The sequence below is a fragment of the Phaenicophaeus curvirostris genome, chromosome 20 (genome assembly GCF_032191515.1).
Source record: "Phaenicophaeus curvirostris isolate KB17595 chromosome 20, BPBGC_Pcur_1.0, whole genome shotgun sequence".
Taxonomy (NCBI): domain Eukaryota; kingdom Metazoa; phylum Chordata; class Aves; order Cuculiformes; family Cuculidae; genus Phaenicophaeus; species Phaenicophaeus curvirostris.
Window position 1 is genome coordinate 2,649,353 of NC_091411.1, and position 18,301 is coordinate 2,667,653.

The window sequence follows — 18,301 nt, forward strand, 5'->3', positions numbered from 1 at the left end:
CTCTTGTCAAACTAAGCGCCTCTGTCAGAAAGACTTCCCCATACTGAGTGGGCATATCAGGCCACCGGGCCTGCACCTCTCCCCTAAAATGCACTGCTGGTTATAAGCTCACGGATGGATGAAACACCAGCAGGAAGCAGGAGCTGCTCAGCCAGCAGGAACAGCAGTCATCTGCCGTCAGCAATTCTTTTTGAAGAAGCTAGGACAGCTTTTGCTATTGTGCTTCCTACCTTCTCCTTGGAAGGCTGTGTGGTGGTGAGGTCCCTTGTTGCATCCACCTTCTTGACAGTGCACAGCCGGTCGTCCCAGTCAGTCACCTCCTCTGGTGGCAGCTGGAAAGCAATCTTGGCCACCCGGCACTTCACAGGGTGCATTCTGAAGGTGACCGGAACATCCGATTCCAAGGTTACTGTGATGTCCTTGGTACAGCCAGCGTGGAGGTGTCCCACCTAGAGAGAATCAAGAGAGCCAAGACCAAACTGAAATCACTGGCAAGGAAGCACTGACAGAAAAAGAGTTGATGTGGTGAGCAGCTGTGCCAGGAATCTGCATCTTTCTGTGCGTTTCTCCGAGTTTTGATAGACAAAAGTACAAACAAAAGATGCCACCTTCCACAACACGGAGGGGCTGACAGCCCTGCCTCAGCAAAGCCAGGCACTGCATCTCCTACGTAGCACTGAAATGGGCTCTCACTGGTATGTGGTGATTCCCTGGCAGCTCCTGGAGCCTGCCAGGCAGTGCTCGAGCAGTGGGGAAAGGCAGAGATGTCCAAGCTCACCTTGGGGGAGAACTGAAATGGGGCATCCGCCAGCCACTCAAACCGCATTGCCTGCACCTTGCTGCGGTTGGTGACAGTGAAGGTGTTGGTGCAGGGTGTCCCGATGTGACAGTCTCCAAACTGGATGTGATCCACTCTGGCAGCTGTTCAGAATGAGAGCAAGTGATCTTAGTGTGAGGTAGCTCCATCTGCTCCCCTTACATGCCCCGATACAGGTACATGTCCACCCCTTCTCCTCCCTCCAACCCTTCCTCCCTTTGCAAGACGCCCTTCCCCATCTTGCTGCTTTCAGTGAAACGCCCCAACACATCCCTGAAGAGGCGGCTGTGTCTGTGCAGAGGGACATGCCCTGTGCAGAGGGACAGCATGCACTGCCTCTGCGCAAACAACTAGCACAGGCCACCAGCTCCAGCAGGTGACAGCACAGGCCTGGTTATACTGAGGTCATACAGCATCTTCATCTCTGCAGGATACCATGGCCTGGCAGATCTCCTTCTGGAGATACTCTGCTGCACAGTGGGATCTCCAACTCTTCCCTACCAGCCCGCATACTTCACCCTGACAGAGGATCTTCCCTTGTGTTCTCAAGTGTGGCTGCCCTGCAGGCCAAAAAGGGCCACGTGATCTGCCTGCTGGGTCTGGACCACACCTGCACTGGCACAGGGTGAGCAGAAATGTCGGTCTTCCTGTTCCTTGCTCAGTGGTGGCAGCCTCTCTTCTCTTACCCTTAACATCTTCCATCAGACTGCCCTCGGTGTACTTCTTGCTGTCTGCCACGAGTCCATGGATGTTTCCTAGCACGAATTCATCCTCAAAGCTGTCACCAACCAGCTGAATGTTGATTTCTGCTTGGGGGCCGCCAAGCACCAACACGCGGATCTTCCCTTCCGCATGTTGAGCAAGCGTGGGTTTGAAAAGCACGTCAAACTCAGCTGATTCCCCAGGAAGCAGGACCAGGGAAACGTCGTGGGGCTTCCTCCCTGCACAGCAATGGAAATCAGAGACAAGTGATACAGCCATGCAGAGGAAACATTCCCATGGGTTCTGAGAGGAATAAGAAGTTGAAACGCAGCTGTCTCTAAGTACAGGTTCTGCCATCACTGGTTCCAGACCCTCCTCCTATATTCACAAGACTAAGACACCACCTTGCGTATCACTGCTTGAATGTCTTTAACCCCAGGTTAACACCCAGCTCTCACTCAGCTTTTGTTGCCTGCCTGTGGGCTCAAGGGCTGCCTCCGCTCAGGCTGCTAACTCCCCACCTGCAGCAGAGACCTCAGATGGTCCAGTCAAGTGCTGGCAGTTTTCTACAACTCAACCCCCCACATCCAGGAGAACCAAAAGTCTTCCTACAACTCCCTAGAAGGAAACCCTGCAAAGACTCCACATGAGAGACAAGGGGTAGGAGAGCTCCAGGGAAGAAACCGTGTCTGACACCTGGCTGCTGCTTAGCCAAGCCAAGAGCAGGGCACACACTTTCCCTGTGTGGATGGTCACACTTCAAGGTTAAGGAATTTACCTGCTCCGGGATTATACTCCTCCCTGTCTGTGGTGTCGTAGATGCAGCGTGTGGTGGCCCTGGTGTTCAAGAAGAAAACTCCCCCTCCATCCAAGAGGTCCATGATCAACTGAGAAAAGGGAACAGAGAGCATGACCACAATAGTATGGGTACAGGACAGCACAGGGATCGACTGGGAAGGAGAGACTAGTCAGAAACTCGTACTTCCAAGAAGAACTCCCTTCCTTGAAAAAGTCTTCAGCCATTTGCCTCAAAAGAATTTCTGAGACCCATTCCATGCAATTCACTGAGGTACAGTGTGGAGTAACCAGCATAAAACCAAAGAGTGGGTCAGGACAGCAGTGACTGCAAAGGAGGTGGAGCTCTACTAGAGGGAGCTGTCTAAGAAACACGACTCTCACAATTGCTTTGCCAAAGCCTCTTCCAGAAAGTCAGAGGGAGGTGCTCCCCTGCAATGGAGTGGCTCTGAGTACAAGGAACGGGGTTCGTTTGGTGTTCAACTGCATGCATAAAGTACCAGTGCTTTGGTGCATCTCTAGCATTGTTTCTGGTACCTTTCCTCCATGGCATAAGAACTTGTTCCTAGACTACAGCATTCCCTGAGTACCTCCTCACCTGAACAGGTACGATGCCACTGTTGTGAAAGACCAGAGGGAGTTCTTCTGAATCACCCAGCAACAGCTTCTTGAACAGCAACAGAGGGTTCCCCTTGTCATTGCGAAGGGCCGGGTGCAGGACTGTCACCTCAGGCAGATTCCCAGCCCCACTGATAGAGAAGGTCAGGCTCTGTGCTTTAGTTGCTTTAGTTGCTGCAGGGCTGCAGGACAGGCAGTGCGAAATCATTAGAGCTGGCACTAACCCATTTACCACTTGCTAAGCAATGAAGCGAGTGCCACCCCCCGTGTTTTCCCTCGCTGGTGCTCCTGTACCCCACGACACAGCTCCCCCTCATCCCTCTTCTCCCAGTCAGATCAGGGTCATTCACAAGAGGAATTTGCTCTGGAGAGCCAGAGCCTTCCAGAATCACAGCAACAAGGCTAAATCGACTCATGCAGTACAGCGGGTAAATAATGAGGCAACAGAGGAGACACAGCAAACTCATTGTCTACGGTGACAAGAGGCACATGCAAAAAGCAAAAGCACAACATGAAGACAGAATAAAATAACAGTATCAGTAAAGATTATTTCCAAGGACACTAAACCAGGAACTGCTTATTAGGGCAGAAAGCTGACTGATCTTGTCCCAGTTCAGCAACCAAATGGTTGGGGAAGAGCAGGTCAGAGCCCCGCTAAAAACACAGGTCCCTTCACAAAGAAACTGGGCTTCTCTTTTAGAAAGGATTCAGTTGCTCCTTCACATTAAATATCTGAATATACCCCAGGTAATGACACCAGATCTTCTAATTTTAACAGAAAAAAGGACAAAATAACGTGCTCTGACTTGCCGCCACAGAAACCTCTTCATCTAATCCTTAGTCCTTGCAAAGCCCCAGCTGTCACACGTCTCCAGTTCTTTGCAACTCAGTAAATTCCAGCTGACTGCCTAATGCTGCACTGCCTTCACAGCCACTCGCACAGGTTGAACTATGAGCCCCATTTTCTGCTCTGCTCTATCCAGCAGTTACTGCCTCCTGTGTCACCTACGTAGTCTAACTAAGGTTGCGGAGAGCATTACGGGTAACAAGAGGTCTGGTCCTCCCAGAAGAGAGGCAGCTATCAGAAAGGTGTTCCTCCTGCCCCTCTCCCCGCTCCTCTGCCTCTCACCCCCAAGAATTCACCAGGTGAGTTACCTTGCTTGGACATCAAGGGAAGCCTCAAACACGCACTGGTAGTTCTCTGCCTTTAGCGGAGTGAAGGTCACTGTAGCAAAGGCGTGGGAGCAGCTGGGCACACACATCCGAAGTGGATCCACCTTGAAAATGCCTTTCACGTCGTTCTTACACTGGGGGGAATGCACAAAGTGGTGTCAGGAAGAAACCTCCTCCAGTGTGCTGCAGTCTTACTCATACATGCATTATGTGGAACAGCCCCAGGCAATGTCTTCCTTCCTGCTTCCCCGGAGAGGCTTCTTCCAGCTCAGAGAGTGACTCCAAAGTGGTGCTGACCTTGCACAGAGAGCTGCCATCAAGCCCAGGAGCACAAAACCTCGCTCTGATGGCTGGGCAGCCACAACAGTGCACACAGGAGGTGGGGACTGCATGGAGAACCCTGCAAATAATCTAAAATGGGCCTTGAAAGAGAAGGGAAAAACCTGGGGGTCGGATGGGCCTTATAAAAGACCTTGCAAGGAGCCAGGCAGGGGCTCACTCTCACTCCCATGCTCTGGGGGGCTCGCTGTCACTCCCATGCTTTGGAGGGCTCGCTCACACTCCCGTGCTCTCACGCTATCTCCCGACCACTTCGATCGGGCCAGCCTGGACCACGCGTCCTGGAAGAGCTGCTGCTGCTGCCATCAATGTGGTGATTTCTTTCCCTTTTCTGCTCTCTCTCATTCTCCCTCTCTCCCTCCCGTTACCTTGTGGTGCGCGTGTCATATTGGATCCGAGTGACCAGGGTTGTGTCTGGGGGTGTGCTTCTGTAACTTTGGGTAGTTGCACCCCCATGTCTCGGCTCTGCGCCTCAGTATTTTGGTGTGTTCAGGGTTGCCGGAGCCAGAATAAATATTGCTTTTGATTATCACACTGAGAGTGACCTTATTAGCCTCCAGATGGCCACACGGCTAAACAAATCCACTTCCCCCCCCGAGTCAGGCCTGGACACGAGCGTGTGGCTTGGGGGTCTGGGGTGTGACAAAACCCCTCCTCCGAGTGTGCTTGCAAGAGATATTCAGAAGGATTTATGTCTCCCATCAGATATTCGGGGGTGAGAGAAAACCTTGTTTCAGGCACGCCGAATTCAACCCAACTGTCACCCTGGCACTGCTGCTCTCCCCTGTGGATTACCCTGCACCGAGCCAGGCTGGTCCTGGCAAGGGGAAGCACTGAATCTGGAGCACACGGCAGGCTATCTCACAGCCTTTAGAGAGCAACAGTCACTTTGGCCTGGCCTCTTGTTCTTACCTCAGTGTCGATGGGTTTGATGGAGAGGACCACATCACAGGGGATTTTGTTCACATTCTGAATCTTGAAGCGAGCTGTGGCCATGCGCCCAACTACAGCATTGGTGAAGATAAACCTGTTCTCATCTGTGATGAACACACCCTTGTCTTTCGTTGTCTGTAGGATCCGGCACAGATTCATGTTGCCGCATATTCGATGCTCCTCGAAGATCGACTCAATGTCATCAACCACAAATCCTGTAAGTAAATCAGAGGCAGGACTGAGCATGGAGAAGCCTTTCTGTCCCCTTTATCTGAGCCCCGCTGGCCTCTCAGAAGGCTCAAAAAGCCCTTTCTGCCCAAGTCACTGCAAAACCTGACCTTAGGTAAGGGAATTGGCTGTGAGGATGGAGCTCAGCCACCCTCAGTCTTAAAGGGCATGACTTTCCTTTTGTCCTTCCAAGCATCCTCCCCGAGCCTCTCCCCACTGGCGGACTTGGAAATAATTGGAACCTCTGAGCATTTCAAGATAGGAATTTAGGGTCAGGGCACCTCTCTATCCAAGCAGTAAGTTCAGGTCCGGTCAGCAGAAGGGCTGGCTACCGGAACCTGTGGATGAGGCTTACCTGGGAGGCAGGACTCAGCAAACAGGGTATAGGGAATGCCATGGGGATTGTCCGTGGGGGCTCTGCCTTGGATATCGATGGAGAGCTGCTCCTTGCATTTCCCCAGCACCGCTGCATAGCACGTGACTGTGACTGTCTGCTGGCCCCCAGGCGGGATGGAGCCAAAGCCAGGGTACACCGTGAACATGCCAACATCGATGTGAGTCTGTAGAAAGAGTCCCAGGAGAGAGTGATGTCCAACAGCCTTACCTTGAGCATCCTCAGCAAGGAGCATGCCACTCCTGGCCCTCCAGCTGGGCCCAAGCCCCGTGCCAGGGCAGGGACAGATGACTCCATAGCCCAACGGCAGCCCCAGAATGGGAAGAACAAGCCAGGAAAAGCTCCAGGCCTGTTCTGAGTGGCCTAGAGGACTTGGGGTGTAAAGGGTGAAGGTGGTAGCTAGGATCCTTCAGACTCTATGGGTAATACAGGAGAGTGGGAAGAGCTGTCAGAAACGATGGGAAAGGAGAGAGGGGATTGGAAATGAGAAAAAGCAAGGTCTCTTGATACCTATGGACTGGGAGTTCAAACAGGGACATTCTCATCTGTGGCATTCACAGACCTATTTTGGCTAGCAGCTACCAAACACAGGACCTGCTCCCTTCCCTTGACCCCACAACTCCAGGTCCGAGCCAGAGCACGTCCGTCATGCAGACGTCATCCCATCCCATGGTCACGAGCCCCCAGCCTGGGCACAGCAGTGTCCTCTCACACCACCTGCAGCAGCACACGCTGGGGAGCAGGAGCCACCTACCGCCATGTCAGGGTCTGCATCCTGTTTCAGCAAGACCTTGCTTCCCTTGGCAAAGACAGCGTGTGTCCTTGTGTCTTCACTCTCGGACGAATGGGCATGTTTCAACTGATGTGCACTGAGAGGAGAAAGCAGGAAACATCCATCATGCTGAGTTCGCCCTGCCTGTCTCTGAGGACAAAGCTGGCATTCATCGCCACAGAGGAAAGCCTTCCTGCTCCTGGTGGCTCCCAGACTGCCGGCAGCACCCATTGCTGTAGCTTACAGAGAGGTCAGCAGTATCACCAGCTTCCTCCTACACATGTGAGGTGTTCTGCTCACAAGCCAGTGACACAAGCGGACAATAACCTGGGTCTCCGGGCTGCCTCTCACACGCAGCCACGCTACAGGGCATCCTCAGCAGGAAAGGTGGTGCACGTATTCTCTCACCTTGGCTTTGGTGGCACGTGGCAGATGTGGAATTCGAAGGGCAGGACGCCTTTGTTCTCCAGGGTGAAGGTGGAGGTTTTCTCGGTGCCCTTCAGCATGATGCCAAAGTCGATGAGCGAGGCGGGGGAAATTCTGTACTGGCTGAACGCAGCTTTTGCTGACACTCTGATCGGGATGACAGAGATGATCTTGTCTCCTTCAGAGGTGCTGTGATCAATCACCTGTAGCCGGGGGAAGGGTTGGTAAATACTGCAAAGAGGCCAACCTCTGTCTCTGTCCCCTAACCCCATCCCTCGTCCCCATCAGCCTCCTCCAGAGCCAGTTTCCAGCTCTACTTTGGAAGCATTGCAAATTGCTTCTGAACGACTTCCTTGTGCACATATAAGAGAGAATTCTCCAGCTACAGCCTTCCTTCCAGAGGAGACGTGTCCTGCTTACACTTCCAGGACATGCTATCCCAAGGCCACTTGGCCCAGACAGCTCACCTGGCACTTCAGGAAGGGTTTGTCCTCAATGACCATTTGCCTCTTGGGGTGGAAGGACAGATGGACATACATGGGGCGCTTAGTGGCGGCCAGCACGCCCTTCTGCGGATGGATAGTGAAGTGGGATGCCAAGTCAGGTATTTTGGTATCAGCGCTTTCCAGCTTGAAACTGCAGAGAAAGGGAAGAAACAAAGACGTCAGCAGTTAAAAGTACCAGTGCCACCAGCACAGCCAAGACTTCGCATGGGACCATTAAAAACATGAAAGAGTAAGAGTGCAGCCCTGCTCGGGGAATTCCAGATCTTGACACTGAGAGCAGACGCTCAACGAGTGTTGCAAGCCACCTTTGACACCGCATTTTTTCATCCCCTCCTTTAAAGAGCCTCATAAAGAGAAATGAGCCGACCCTTGAATCAAGAAAATGAATCTCAGCAGTGAGTGGCTTAAATTTTAGGGTCTCTCCTTCTGGTTCCTGCTGAGCTGTGAAGAACTGCTGGGGTGAGCCTGAATTCCCTATGAAACCACTTTGGAAAGCCCAGATGTTGTATGTACCCAGACTGTGGGGGTGCCACCACGGACAGAAGGAGAATGCAGGCCTGGGCAGGTGGTGGCACCACGCATTCACGGACCAGGCTGCTGGACCTACCTGTACACAATATCATATCTTCCTTTGTTCCTCAGAGTCAGCACTTGCTTTGCCTCATCCAGAACATTAAGAGTTCCAAAATCCATATCACCTCTACCTGCAGAAAACCCATGCAGCCAGGTAAGAAATGGTGAACATTTGTGAGCTACTGCAGACTACACCAGGTGACAAGATACATCTCTGGAGTTTTCCAGTGGCACAAAATCCTTCTCATTCTGCTTTGTGGCCTGTCCCTTACTCAAAGAATATCTGAAAGGTTTTGCAGCTAAGGAGCTCAATTTCTGTCTCCTGGCATCCAAGCACAGATCCATCACCTTTACAAGCTGTGACGAGCCTTCAGGTGTCACTAGCTGCTTGTTCACATCACCACCATATCAAAGCCCCCGTATCTGCCTACACGTGGAGTTAAATACTTCCAAGTTCAGAGGTGCAAGACTCAGGGCTGCCTTTGTGCCCTGACAGTGCTTCACCCCTGGCAGCCTGCAGAAGACGTGCGCCATGTATCTGTGCCATGCTTGCATCCCATCCCATCCCATCCGATCCGCTTTGGCTGTCCCTCTGTCAAGGGAATGCAATGTACCTGGATTACTTTGTTCTGGGGGCATCCACTTACGTTCAGGAAGCTTGATGTCCAGAGCAATGTCATAAGCCTCTGCAAAGACGCGGATACGTACATCCTGAACAGTGCCCAGGAGTTTTTCTGCATCTGAAACCTGAGGCAGTGAGAAACAAACCCTACTTAGACCATTCTCCTAAACCCTTCTGGCAGACAACACGTGAGTCCTTGTCTCTGCCGGCTCTTTGCACCATGGCCTCCCCTGCTTGGCGAGCATTTGTGGATTCCCAAGCTTTCCAAACCTGTTTATCTCATGGGCTGATATTATCCTGCAGTGAGAGTCCCTTCTTGCTAAGGGCCTGGGCATGGCAATGCAGGTAGAAAGGACTCTCATGAAGGCTCACCCTTCTGCCCTCTTTGCAGGGTGCCTTTCAAGCACTGTCTCCATCCCCAAAGGCAAGGGGCTGCCCACTCCAAGTCCCTCTCACCTTTAGTTGGAATGTCGTCTTAATGCTGGCAGACTTCGTGGCCTTGAAATACAAGTGCACACCAAACTCTGAGCAGGGACCAATGATGCCTGCATCCTGCGATACAGAGAAGTCCTCACCGAGATCTTCCAGCCCAGAGATCCACCAGGCCACGGGCAGCGGGGTAGGGTTGCGCAGGACCATGGTCTTGCTGTCCGTCCTGCAGAGACAGGAAGACACATAGCGCTGGCTGCTCAACAACCATGCCAGCCCTGCAACTTGGAGCAGCCCTCTCCACACCTCGGAAACCAGAGTTGAATGTTTCCTTTCTGTCACAAGTCTCAGAGGTGAGGGCTCGGGCTAAAAGGGTATCTGACAGAAGGGAGACAAGGAGCTGAAGGGGACCTGACTGACAGCACTGGTGTCCATCAGAGCAGCTGCAGGATGACTGACCTGTGCAGAAGCAGCCTGTCGAAGCGCAGCTTCATGGGGCTGACCTCCAGCTTCACCTGCACTCCCTGGCAGCACAGGCGGAAGACCACTGGGTCTGGGTTCCCCTCAATACAGCAGATGAGGTTGTCTTCCTTGAGCCCAGTTGAAGTGGGGTACGCCCAAATGCTCAACTCCTGGCCCCGTCCCCGCAAAAAGAAAAAGAGAAGAGCATTCAGTGAGCAGAAATAATGGCTCTTCTGCAGGTGCCTGCCCTACCTGCCCATCTTCTCCTACCTGCTTCTTGTTAGGTTTAAGCTTCATGCTGGGAGGGTCTAAAACAAACACATCCATCTTGCGATCTTTCTCAAAGCAGAAATGCACCTCTGCTTCCAAGGATGTGACGTTGAGGATGTTGATTTTCTCACAGTTGCCGGGACAATGCTGTGCCTTGTACCTGTCCACAAAAAGGGAAGAGGCTGCAGAGGAGACCGTTGCCTTTATCACACATCATGGGAAGCGCTGTGTCCTGGCTGCGGGATGCTGCACTGGGAGACCGTGGTCTACCAAGCAGGCTCAGAGCAAGGACCCCTTTAAGGGGGACCTTGCATGGCATGAGTGTGTTCATCCTTGCATCACTTCGATGTCCGCCCATCTCGGTGCCTCCAGCTCAGACGCATGGTGATGCACTGGCCACTTAACAAGCGTTTTACAAAAGACAAACGTGCCTGGACAAGTTAAGGCACACTAGGCACATGGATTCTTCCCCCTTCGTCGGTTGGTTTGAAAAACAGTCTACCTTATCTCTTTCAAAAAAAGTCATGAGACGGCCCTGTATTTCATGGGTGAACTCAAAGTCTTGGGGAAGGAAACAAAAAGGATCAGTTCCCAAGAGAAATGCTAAATTTAATAAAGGTCCCTTCTCTCTGGTGTGGAAAAGAATTTGGAGTTCAAGGCTTAAATAAAACAAGTCGGAACACCAGACCATTCATCAGCGGGGCTAAAACCCCTCTTTTGCTTTGTAAACTATTTGGATTCCTTGAGTGGTCAAAATACCACCAGCTCTCCAGAGCTCCCATGGTAACAAGAACTGTGCTTTGAATATGAAACAATTAAAAAAAAGAAAAAAAAGGACAATGTCAAAAGCAGAAACACGCCAGCAGCTACAAGGACAGCTTTTTTTAGGCAGACTTCATCCAGCAGTGAGGATCGGGAAAATGCAACTGTCATCTAGATTCCTCTGTAGGTTTCCCCCTCCTCCTCCTGGCACATCAAATCGCAATGTTTTACTAATATTTCAGATTAATGAGTGGTTTACAAAGGCATCAGCAGAATAATTGCTCATTCTGTCTCCCTATAGAGCTCAAAGCCCTTAAAAAAGCGGCAGAAAGTTAATTCCACAGGTGGTGAAGCTGAGATGTGGATGGCAGACACAAGCTGCCCTGAGTCACTTCCAGGCTGGAAGCAGCATGTGGCCCTGATCCTCAAGGCACCCACCACATAGGAAGATCAACTTCATCCCTCCCCAGCTCCTCCAAAGCTCATGTGCCTTTTATCTGCTCAAGTTCACTCATCCATGGTCCTTCAGCCCCAAGTACCTCCCAGGTGTCTGCCTGGGCCTGCCCTGAATTGTGCCCCTGGGGCAGCATGTTCCCATGTCTGTGAAAGGATAAGGCCCTGGAGATCCCATCCCAAAACCGCACCCTGAGCAGGCGGCACATCAGATGCCTCGTTTTGGGGTGGGGAACACGTACCAGCCTTTTGACTTCCCGCAGAGCAATGGCCCAAAGTGGAATACACCTTTGTCCATGACATACTCCTTGGAGACGATGTCACCATCCCCCTTGCTCTTCCTGCAGCGAGGGAACACCAGCCTGGAGAAGAAAATAGGGAATGAGGAGCTGCAAGATGCTCCAAGCAGAAAATCTGGTCAGAAAGCCATAGCCCTTCTCGGTGGCAGAGGCAGAGGCAGTGGTTTCCAGCTCTGAGCACGGGAATTGATGCCGGCTGGCTCAGGTATCACACCGCCCAAGACAGAAGTTCACTGGGGTACGAGGGGCAGCCTTGGCTCTGAGTTTGGAGGGAGTGGCCAGCCTTACCGTGGGTCCTGGCTGATGGCAGGATACAGGCAGGTGCCCCGGCACTGCAGCTGGTACTGACGCTTTGTCCCCAGGATCTCAAAATGCAGAGTCTGATGAAACTGGCCCACCTCTGTGGAGCTGAAGTGGACCTTCAGTGCCACCTTGCCATGGGCAGGCACAATCCACCGGCAGCGAGTCAGCCTGGAAATTAAAGGGGAGGCTTCAGACCTTGTTCACGACCAAAAAAGACAAGGAGGATGGTCATGAACTTGCCATCCCACAGAGGCTCCAGCAGAGCATCCCTGTGGAGCTGGGGATCACAGACCTTGTTTGTCGAGATAGATGTGAGGCAGAGGGATCACCTCCTCCCTCACAGCTCACCTGGCAGGTCTCTCTCGGGGTGGCACCACAACCTCAGGACTTTGCCTGTCCTTCAGGGAACTTGTGGCTGCACGTCGCTGACCTCTCTTGTCCTGGACAGAACTTGGATCCTCAGCTTTCTCCTTCACCCTGTGCTTGGTCGGGCTGGCCAGCTCCTCGGACTTCTTCATGCCAAGAGGAGAGAGAAAAGAGGGAGAGAGGTCAGACCTGCCCTGAGACATCCCCATCCTGGGAAGAATGCTGCGGTTCTCTTAGCCAACAGGAGAGAGAATAAATACACAACCCGCATCTATTGGTTCCACATCCACCCAGAGACTTGCTCTTCCTTGCTGGACTGTGTTTTAAAAATGACACCTCCTCCCACAGGACCCTCTCCTTGACCAGCACCCTCTCCTCGAGGGATCTTGAGGGCGTTGGGTGACTCCTTCTCTCATCTTACAGAACTGCCTTGTGTCTCAAGCAGAGCTGTCTCTTTTGGACAGATGAAAGCAATCTTTGCTGGCGTGCGACCCTGTCACATCTTCGCTGCCTATCCACAGCGATCCTTTCCCATCCTTCCCCCCACCAGGCCCCCCACCCTGCCTGGTCCCTTGCCCTGGCACCTTCGCTGGGAGCCTAGAAGAGTCATCCAAGCACGTGGCAGTTTCCTTTTTCTCTTCCACCGTGGCACCCTCTGGCACAACAAAGATGAAGTGCTCCAGGTCTGCTCCTGCCGCAGGGGCCTCCCGCTTCTCCGGGTAATGGACCACTGAGTAGAAAGCGGTAGGGGGAACAGGAGGCCCCGAGGGACCCAGGCCCAGGTCATCTAGGATCTAAAGAACAAAAGAAACCCCTGTTTACACTCCCGTCACCATCATCCTCACACTCCTTCCGGAAAGGTACTGAGCTTTTAGCAATGGGGTTTTTTTCTCCTTTTTGTTGTTTGTTGTTTTTTTTTCAATTTATAGGCAGTGCAGAGCTTTTTTTTTATGCCCAGGTGGGGCTTGCAGCTCCAGAGCAGTGCCAGGACCTACAGATGGGACCTAGAGAGAAACCTCCCCGAGTGGCTCGGGTGAAGGAAGCAGTGACGATGAGCTGCCCTGCCTGGCCCATTTATCATGATTTCCACACTGGGTAACTGAAGAAGCAGGATGCTTCTACAGAAAGCCCTCCCTTTTTCCACCCACATAAGGGTTGCTGAGAACCTCCCCAGCCACCTGGCTGCTCTCGAGCCATTATGGAATATCATCAGTGGCCCGGACGAGGCCCTTGGGCTGTTGTCACCTGGAGAGATACAACAGACCGGGGCCCAGATGGTGCCAGGCTCATCATCTGACCCTCACAGGGCTTTACCTGCTCTGCTGCCGGCAGCTTGCCACTCTCCAGGATTTCCGTAGCTGCACGACCTTCTGCAGAGATATCAATGCCAAGGTGGCGGGCGATGGCTCTGTAGACAGGGCTGTCATCCTGTTCTCCTGCAGCCTCCTTGCTGCCAGTGGTGCTCTGCTGCTGCTCTGCTGTGCAGAACCGAGTAGAAAAGTCAAACTCCTGACCACCTGTGATCCTGATCATCCTCCCTGTCCCCTCAGACCCCTGGGAAAGTAGGCCGATGAAACCAACATTGCACCTGAGGTCTCCCTGTGCCCCTCCTTTAGGCTTTGGCAGATCAGGGTCTGTCCTAGATGCTGGCAGAAGTGCCTGGTCAGAGTAAATGGGGTGGCAGAAGGAGGAAAGAACAGGCATCTGGCAATATCTAAAAGGACCGGGCCAAACCTCCTTCCACCAACCGTCAACACGGTCCTCACGAGAGTTTTGTCCCAGGTCCTGCCAAGTTAGGGGGCGGACAGGCAGGACCGGGCATTTTACACAGTCCCAAGGGAGAGGCTCCATTTTGGGACTAAGTGATTATCCAAAAGCTGGATGCTTTAGGAACGTTACACCAGGAGATGTGGCTGGGATCTGAATTCACTCTAAGAGCATTCGCAAAGAGCTCCCAGCTCTGCCCTTAGGAGGTCACTAAAAGCCATCTCAGCTTGCAGTGCCACAGAGGGCAGAAAGCGTACTGCCCTGCCTACAAAAGGGGACAGCACCACACTGACCCCAGTAACTCCTCGGGGAAAAAGGTTCTCCTTTGGCAAAACTGGGGAAAACCTCCCTGGCCTCTCCCTTGTCCCTGCCCAAAACTCTTCTCAGGATCCCACAGACGTCATATTGAAGGGTGGATTCAGGGCCTACAGGAGTGAAGGTGGCACCGGGCTGCAGCAAAGTGATGGAGGTGACATTTAATTCCTTCACTGAGGCCCTTTTGCCACAATGGACATAACAGAGCTGAAGAGCTTAGGGTTACTGCCTGCCCCATGCCTTTTCTCAACACTTTTCTCCTCCTCTTCTCCACGTTCAGGTTTACAGTTCACCTTGGACTGGCTTTTATGAACTATTAAGGAGGGAACGATTGCGCTATGGGATGACCTGGTGGGAACGAGCCCAATAGAGGACTTTCTTCGTTCACCTGACGGAAACTGGGTGCCTTCGAAGTTTCCTGAGGAGGAAGGACACGGGGAAGGAAGAAGTGGGTGAACACAGCCAGGCAATCTGCTCTTTGCCATTTACCACTTTGCAAAGGGTGTTACAAGCCACAGACTTTCATCTGGGAATTCCTCCACCACATTGGGGAATGGGCAGCGGCTAAAAGCATGGGTTTTCCACGGAAAACAGGGTCATGAAGAGGTCAGGGTGTGTGGGCTGACACAGTGGGCTTTACACTCAGGACAGCCAATGCCAAAGCCTCACCATTGGCCTGGCCTGCTGGTTCCCCTGTTTTGGTCTTTGTCTGCTCACCCTGCAGCCTCTTCTGGTCCTGGTAGTACTGCAGCACCTCGGGGGGCAGCTTCTCACCCGGGGCGCGTGGAGGCAGCAACAAGGTGTTTTGGCAGTCATAGTCCTTAAGCATCCGCAGGATCTGTGCGCATAGGGAAGAGAAAGCATATACAGGATGTGTTTCTTGACCTTCATTGCGTGAATGGCTCCCCAGCCACCCGCTCCCACCTTCCTTCCTCCCAACGCCACGGAATATTCAAGCCCCTCCACAGCCTGCCAGCAGAGCTTGGCTGACCTTGACACATCACCAGGCTTTGTCCTGGGGAGGCCTCCATCTTCCTGGCACCAGCCTGGGAGAACGCTGGAGCACTGTGAAGCTAGGGGCCCATGGCCCTGGGGATCAGAGCTTCCCTCTCACCTCCTCCTCCTCGAGGTACTCCTGGTCAAACTCCAATGAGTAAAACTCGATGTGGAAATTGCATGGGTTCTTCACCACCACCATCCCCTCCACCCCACAGCTGCACGGCATCAACGGTCCCAGCTCAAGCACTGCGGGGCTGAACTCCAGCCGTGGCTCTAGGCCATGCCCTGAGACCTGCAGCTGGAGGGACCGGCTGCTCTGGCAAATGTTAATCTGCAGGATGTTTTTGTAGGACTTCTGAAAAGAGAGAAATGGAGAAAGCTCCTCCGTGAAGTTCCAGGTGACAGGGTCTCAAAATCAACCTTGCCCCAGGATCAGGGGGGCTACTAGTACCATTTAGTGAATGGAAAACAGATATTTGTTTAGAGGAGGGGCTACAGCATCTGCATGCTGGCTCTGAGTAATTGGGACAGGTCCTGGTGTGACATCTAACTGGATGTTTGGGTGTTAGATGGTCTAAAATGGTCAGATATTTTCAAGTAGTTATGAGGGAGTGCAATGCTCAGGGGGAAGGTCCTCAGGGTTGTGTTGCCTGGACACAGTCTTGGCACTGCTGCATCAGGCAAACATCAGCTACACGAAAGAGGCAGATGCACTCCCGCTGGATAGAAATAAGGGCTTTACTCTCTGCTCCTTCCTTGGCTCTGGTCAAAGCCAGAGACAAGATGTCTACATCTCTGCCAGCAGTTAAAACATCCCTGGGACTGCTCCAAGGCATGGAAACACTTGTGTCCACACTGCTACATGCTGCCACTTTCCAAGTCATTGTGGCCACATGCAAAGTGACTTTGGGAACACTTGCTCTGTCATTTTTGCTGACTCTCAAACTGCCTGGGAGTGTGCAGGCGGGCTGGGCCACAGCCACAGGGGCTGCTGGCAGCGCGCCGCTGCGAGTGACTCTTCTGCCATGCCCAGAACAGTGTCTGGTGGCCGTTTTGTCTGTGGGTGCCAGCAGCAGGACTAGCCTAGCACAGCCCTTCTGAGGTTATCATCCCCTGTCAGCATACCAGCCGCTCTGCACGAGGGGCTTACAGCCTGCAAATGCACCCACGCTAGGAGGAAGAGGAGAGAAAACAGCCTGACTTCCCCCGCATGCAGAGAGGGAGCCACACTGCAGTGCCCTGATGCTGTCTGTGCAAGCTCCCCATGGGGATTTCAAAACGCCTCTCAGAAGAGGGTGCTGCAGGGGAAACTGAGGCACCGTGGCTTAGGGGCTTGCAGAAAGCTCCACGGGGCAGCAGACCTCTTCTCCTGCTCCCCGGACTGGGCTCTCACTACCACCCTGCCCTGACAGACCTCCCAAAATGACAATCGCCAATCTCACCTCTTCTGTGGGTGAAAACCTGACTTGCACATTGCATCCCTGTCCTGGCGAGAGGGCTCCAGACAAGGGCAGCGCAGTGAAAACACGGGGCTTGCTGTTCAACTCCTGGAGCAGTTTCTTTTCCACGTTCCTTGGCACACATTTCTTCACCTGAGCAGAAAAACCAACGGTGGGAGGTCTCCTTCGTCTGGGAGGACAGACCCTCATTCCTGCATCGCTCTGAAATGCTGTCAGGCGGCCAGGAGCATCCATATTCAAAGCAGCCATGGCCACCACTGGCCTGGAACTGGACAGCAAACACGTATGCAGGGCGAGCAGATGGGAAGGCACTGCTCTCCGAAGACGAGCAACAGGGGAAGGTGGCAGAGAAGCAAAGGATCACTTCATGAACAGGTCCAGGTGAACCAGCCTTGCTCTGGACCCTCAAAAACATCCTTGAACAAGCTATAGGCCAAGTGCTCAAGCAGTCACAGGGGCACAAAAGGCAAAAGAGCCAAAGAAAATGCAACCAAGAAGTCACATGTTACACATTATCTGTGCTTTACCTTCTCCACAGGCTCACTGATGGTGATGAACCATTCACAGGGAACCTGCAGCTGATTGTGGAACTGGACAGTTTCTTCCTGGCACTGCCCAATTTGGACTGCAGAGAAGTCCAGCCTGTCCTTGGAGAGGCTGAGGGATGGCATAGTCACGTTGGCGCGGAGGCGGACGTGAAACATGGGGCCTTCTGCTACCTAGTGAAGGAAAAGAGCATCCAGCCGAGAGTCCAGGTGACACCTACTGCTGTCCCTGACCGGCCACCTGCCCTGAGAAGGGCTGCGGGCACAGGGAGGTGAGGAAGCAGGTGGTACCTCAATAGGCAGCAGCACGTCCACCTCTCCCAGTGGCAGGCTGGCACTTTCTGGGTCAAAGTGCACTTTGAATGACTCAGTCTCAGAGCAGGGCAGGTCTTCCATGTGGTCTGGCTCCACTCTGAAACCTTGAACAGATGAAAATAAAGCAGCTGAGACACACAGCCGACATGAACATGTCACAAGCATGTTAAGCTCAAGGGTGCCCTGGCTGGCAGCTCGGGAGGACCCCTTTGCACTCATGGAGCAGCCCACCACTCCTTCTTCCCTGTCACAGCACAAGGAAAAAGGGTTTTCACAGGTAGAAGCCTGCTAAGAAGGACACCTGTCAGCTGAGAGGCTCCAGCAATTCCTTCATCAGGCATCCTAGGGAAGGATGCACAGAACTCTCCAAAGGAGAACGTCCAGCTGAGATTCCCCCATGCCGTGTGCTCCCAGGAAAACAACTTAGAGGAGACCCCTGACCACCACACAGTGAGTTTGGTGGTATTGCAGCCTCACCGCGAGGCCCATTTCAGAAGCCTTGTTCAGCACAACAGAGGACCTCACAGGCTGTTTTCTCAATAAAGGCTGAACAGAAGGGCCACGACATTATGAAATTTGAACAAAGCACTTCCCAGCCAGTAGGGGTCCATCTGTTTGCAACACAAGCCCATGGAATCCACAAGGAAATGCAGATGCT

The 18,301-nt window shown here is 52.9% G+C and overlaps 3 protein-coding genes across 3 annotated transcripts in view; 2 read left to right on the top strand and 1 right to left on the bottom strand.

Annotated features, from left to right (window-relative positions):
* Positions 1–18,301, top strand: part of SSNA1 (SS nuclear autoantigen 1) — a 107,420-nt gene that overhangs the window by 47,157 nt on the left and 41,962 nt on the right. The window lies entirely within an intron of this gene.
* The window catches only part of LOC138729405 (anaphase-promoting complex subunit 2-like), an 83,555-nt gene that overhangs the window by 24,822 nt on the left and 40,432 nt on the right, over positions 1–18,301 (top strand). The window lies entirely within an intron of this gene.
* The window catches only part of LOC138729394 (hydrocephalus-inducing protein homolog), a 68,542-nt gene that overhangs the window by 14,536 nt on the left and 35,705 nt on the right, over positions 1–18,301 (bottom strand). The window contains exons 24-50 of the mRNA XM_069873607.1: positions 17,620–17,747; positions 17,311–17,502; positions 16,766–16,915; positions 15,439–15,678; positions 14,994–15,162; positions 14,551–14,742; positions 13,557–13,720; positions 12,827–13,036; positions 12,225–12,388; positions 11,862–12,044; positions 11,517–11,636; positions 10,060–10,219; positions 9,787–9,959; positions 9,355–9,553; positions 8,920–9,023; positions 8,311–8,403; positions 7,665–7,833; positions 7,180–7,400; positions 6,754–6,868; positions 5,961–6,165; positions 5,357–5,592; positions 4,088–4,239; positions 2,913–3,114; positions 2,298–2,406; positions 1,504–1,758; positions 779–921; positions 231–449 (exon numbers count right to left, since the gene is read on the bottom strand). Of these exons, the coding sequence (XP_069729708.1) occupies positions 231–449; positions 779–921; positions 1,504–1,758; positions 2,298–2,406; positions 2,913–3,114; positions 4,088–4,239; positions 5,357–5,592; positions 5,961–6,165; positions 6,754–6,868; positions 7,180–7,400; positions 7,665–7,833; positions 8,311–8,403; positions 8,920–9,023; positions 9,355–9,553; positions 9,787–9,959; positions 10,060–10,219; positions 11,517–11,636; positions 11,862–12,044; positions 12,225–12,388; positions 12,827–13,036; positions 13,557–13,720; positions 14,551–14,742; positions 14,994–15,162; positions 15,439–15,678; positions 16,766–16,915; positions 17,311–17,502; positions 17,620–17,747 (4,667 nt within the window). The remainder of the gene's footprint in view (positions 1–230; positions 450–778; positions 922–1,503; positions 1,759–2,297; positions 2,407–2,912; positions 3,115–4,087; positions 4,240–5,356; positions 5,593–5,960; positions 6,166–6,753; positions 6,869–7,179; positions 7,401–7,664; positions 7,834–8,310; positions 8,404–8,919; positions 9,024–9,354; positions 9,554–9,786; positions 9,960–10,059; positions 10,220–11,516; positions 11,637–11,861; positions 12,045–12,224; positions 12,389–12,826; positions 13,037–13,556; positions 13,721–14,550; positions 14,743–14,993; positions 15,163–15,438; positions 15,679–16,765; positions 16,916–17,310; positions 17,503–17,619; positions 17,748–18,301) is intronic.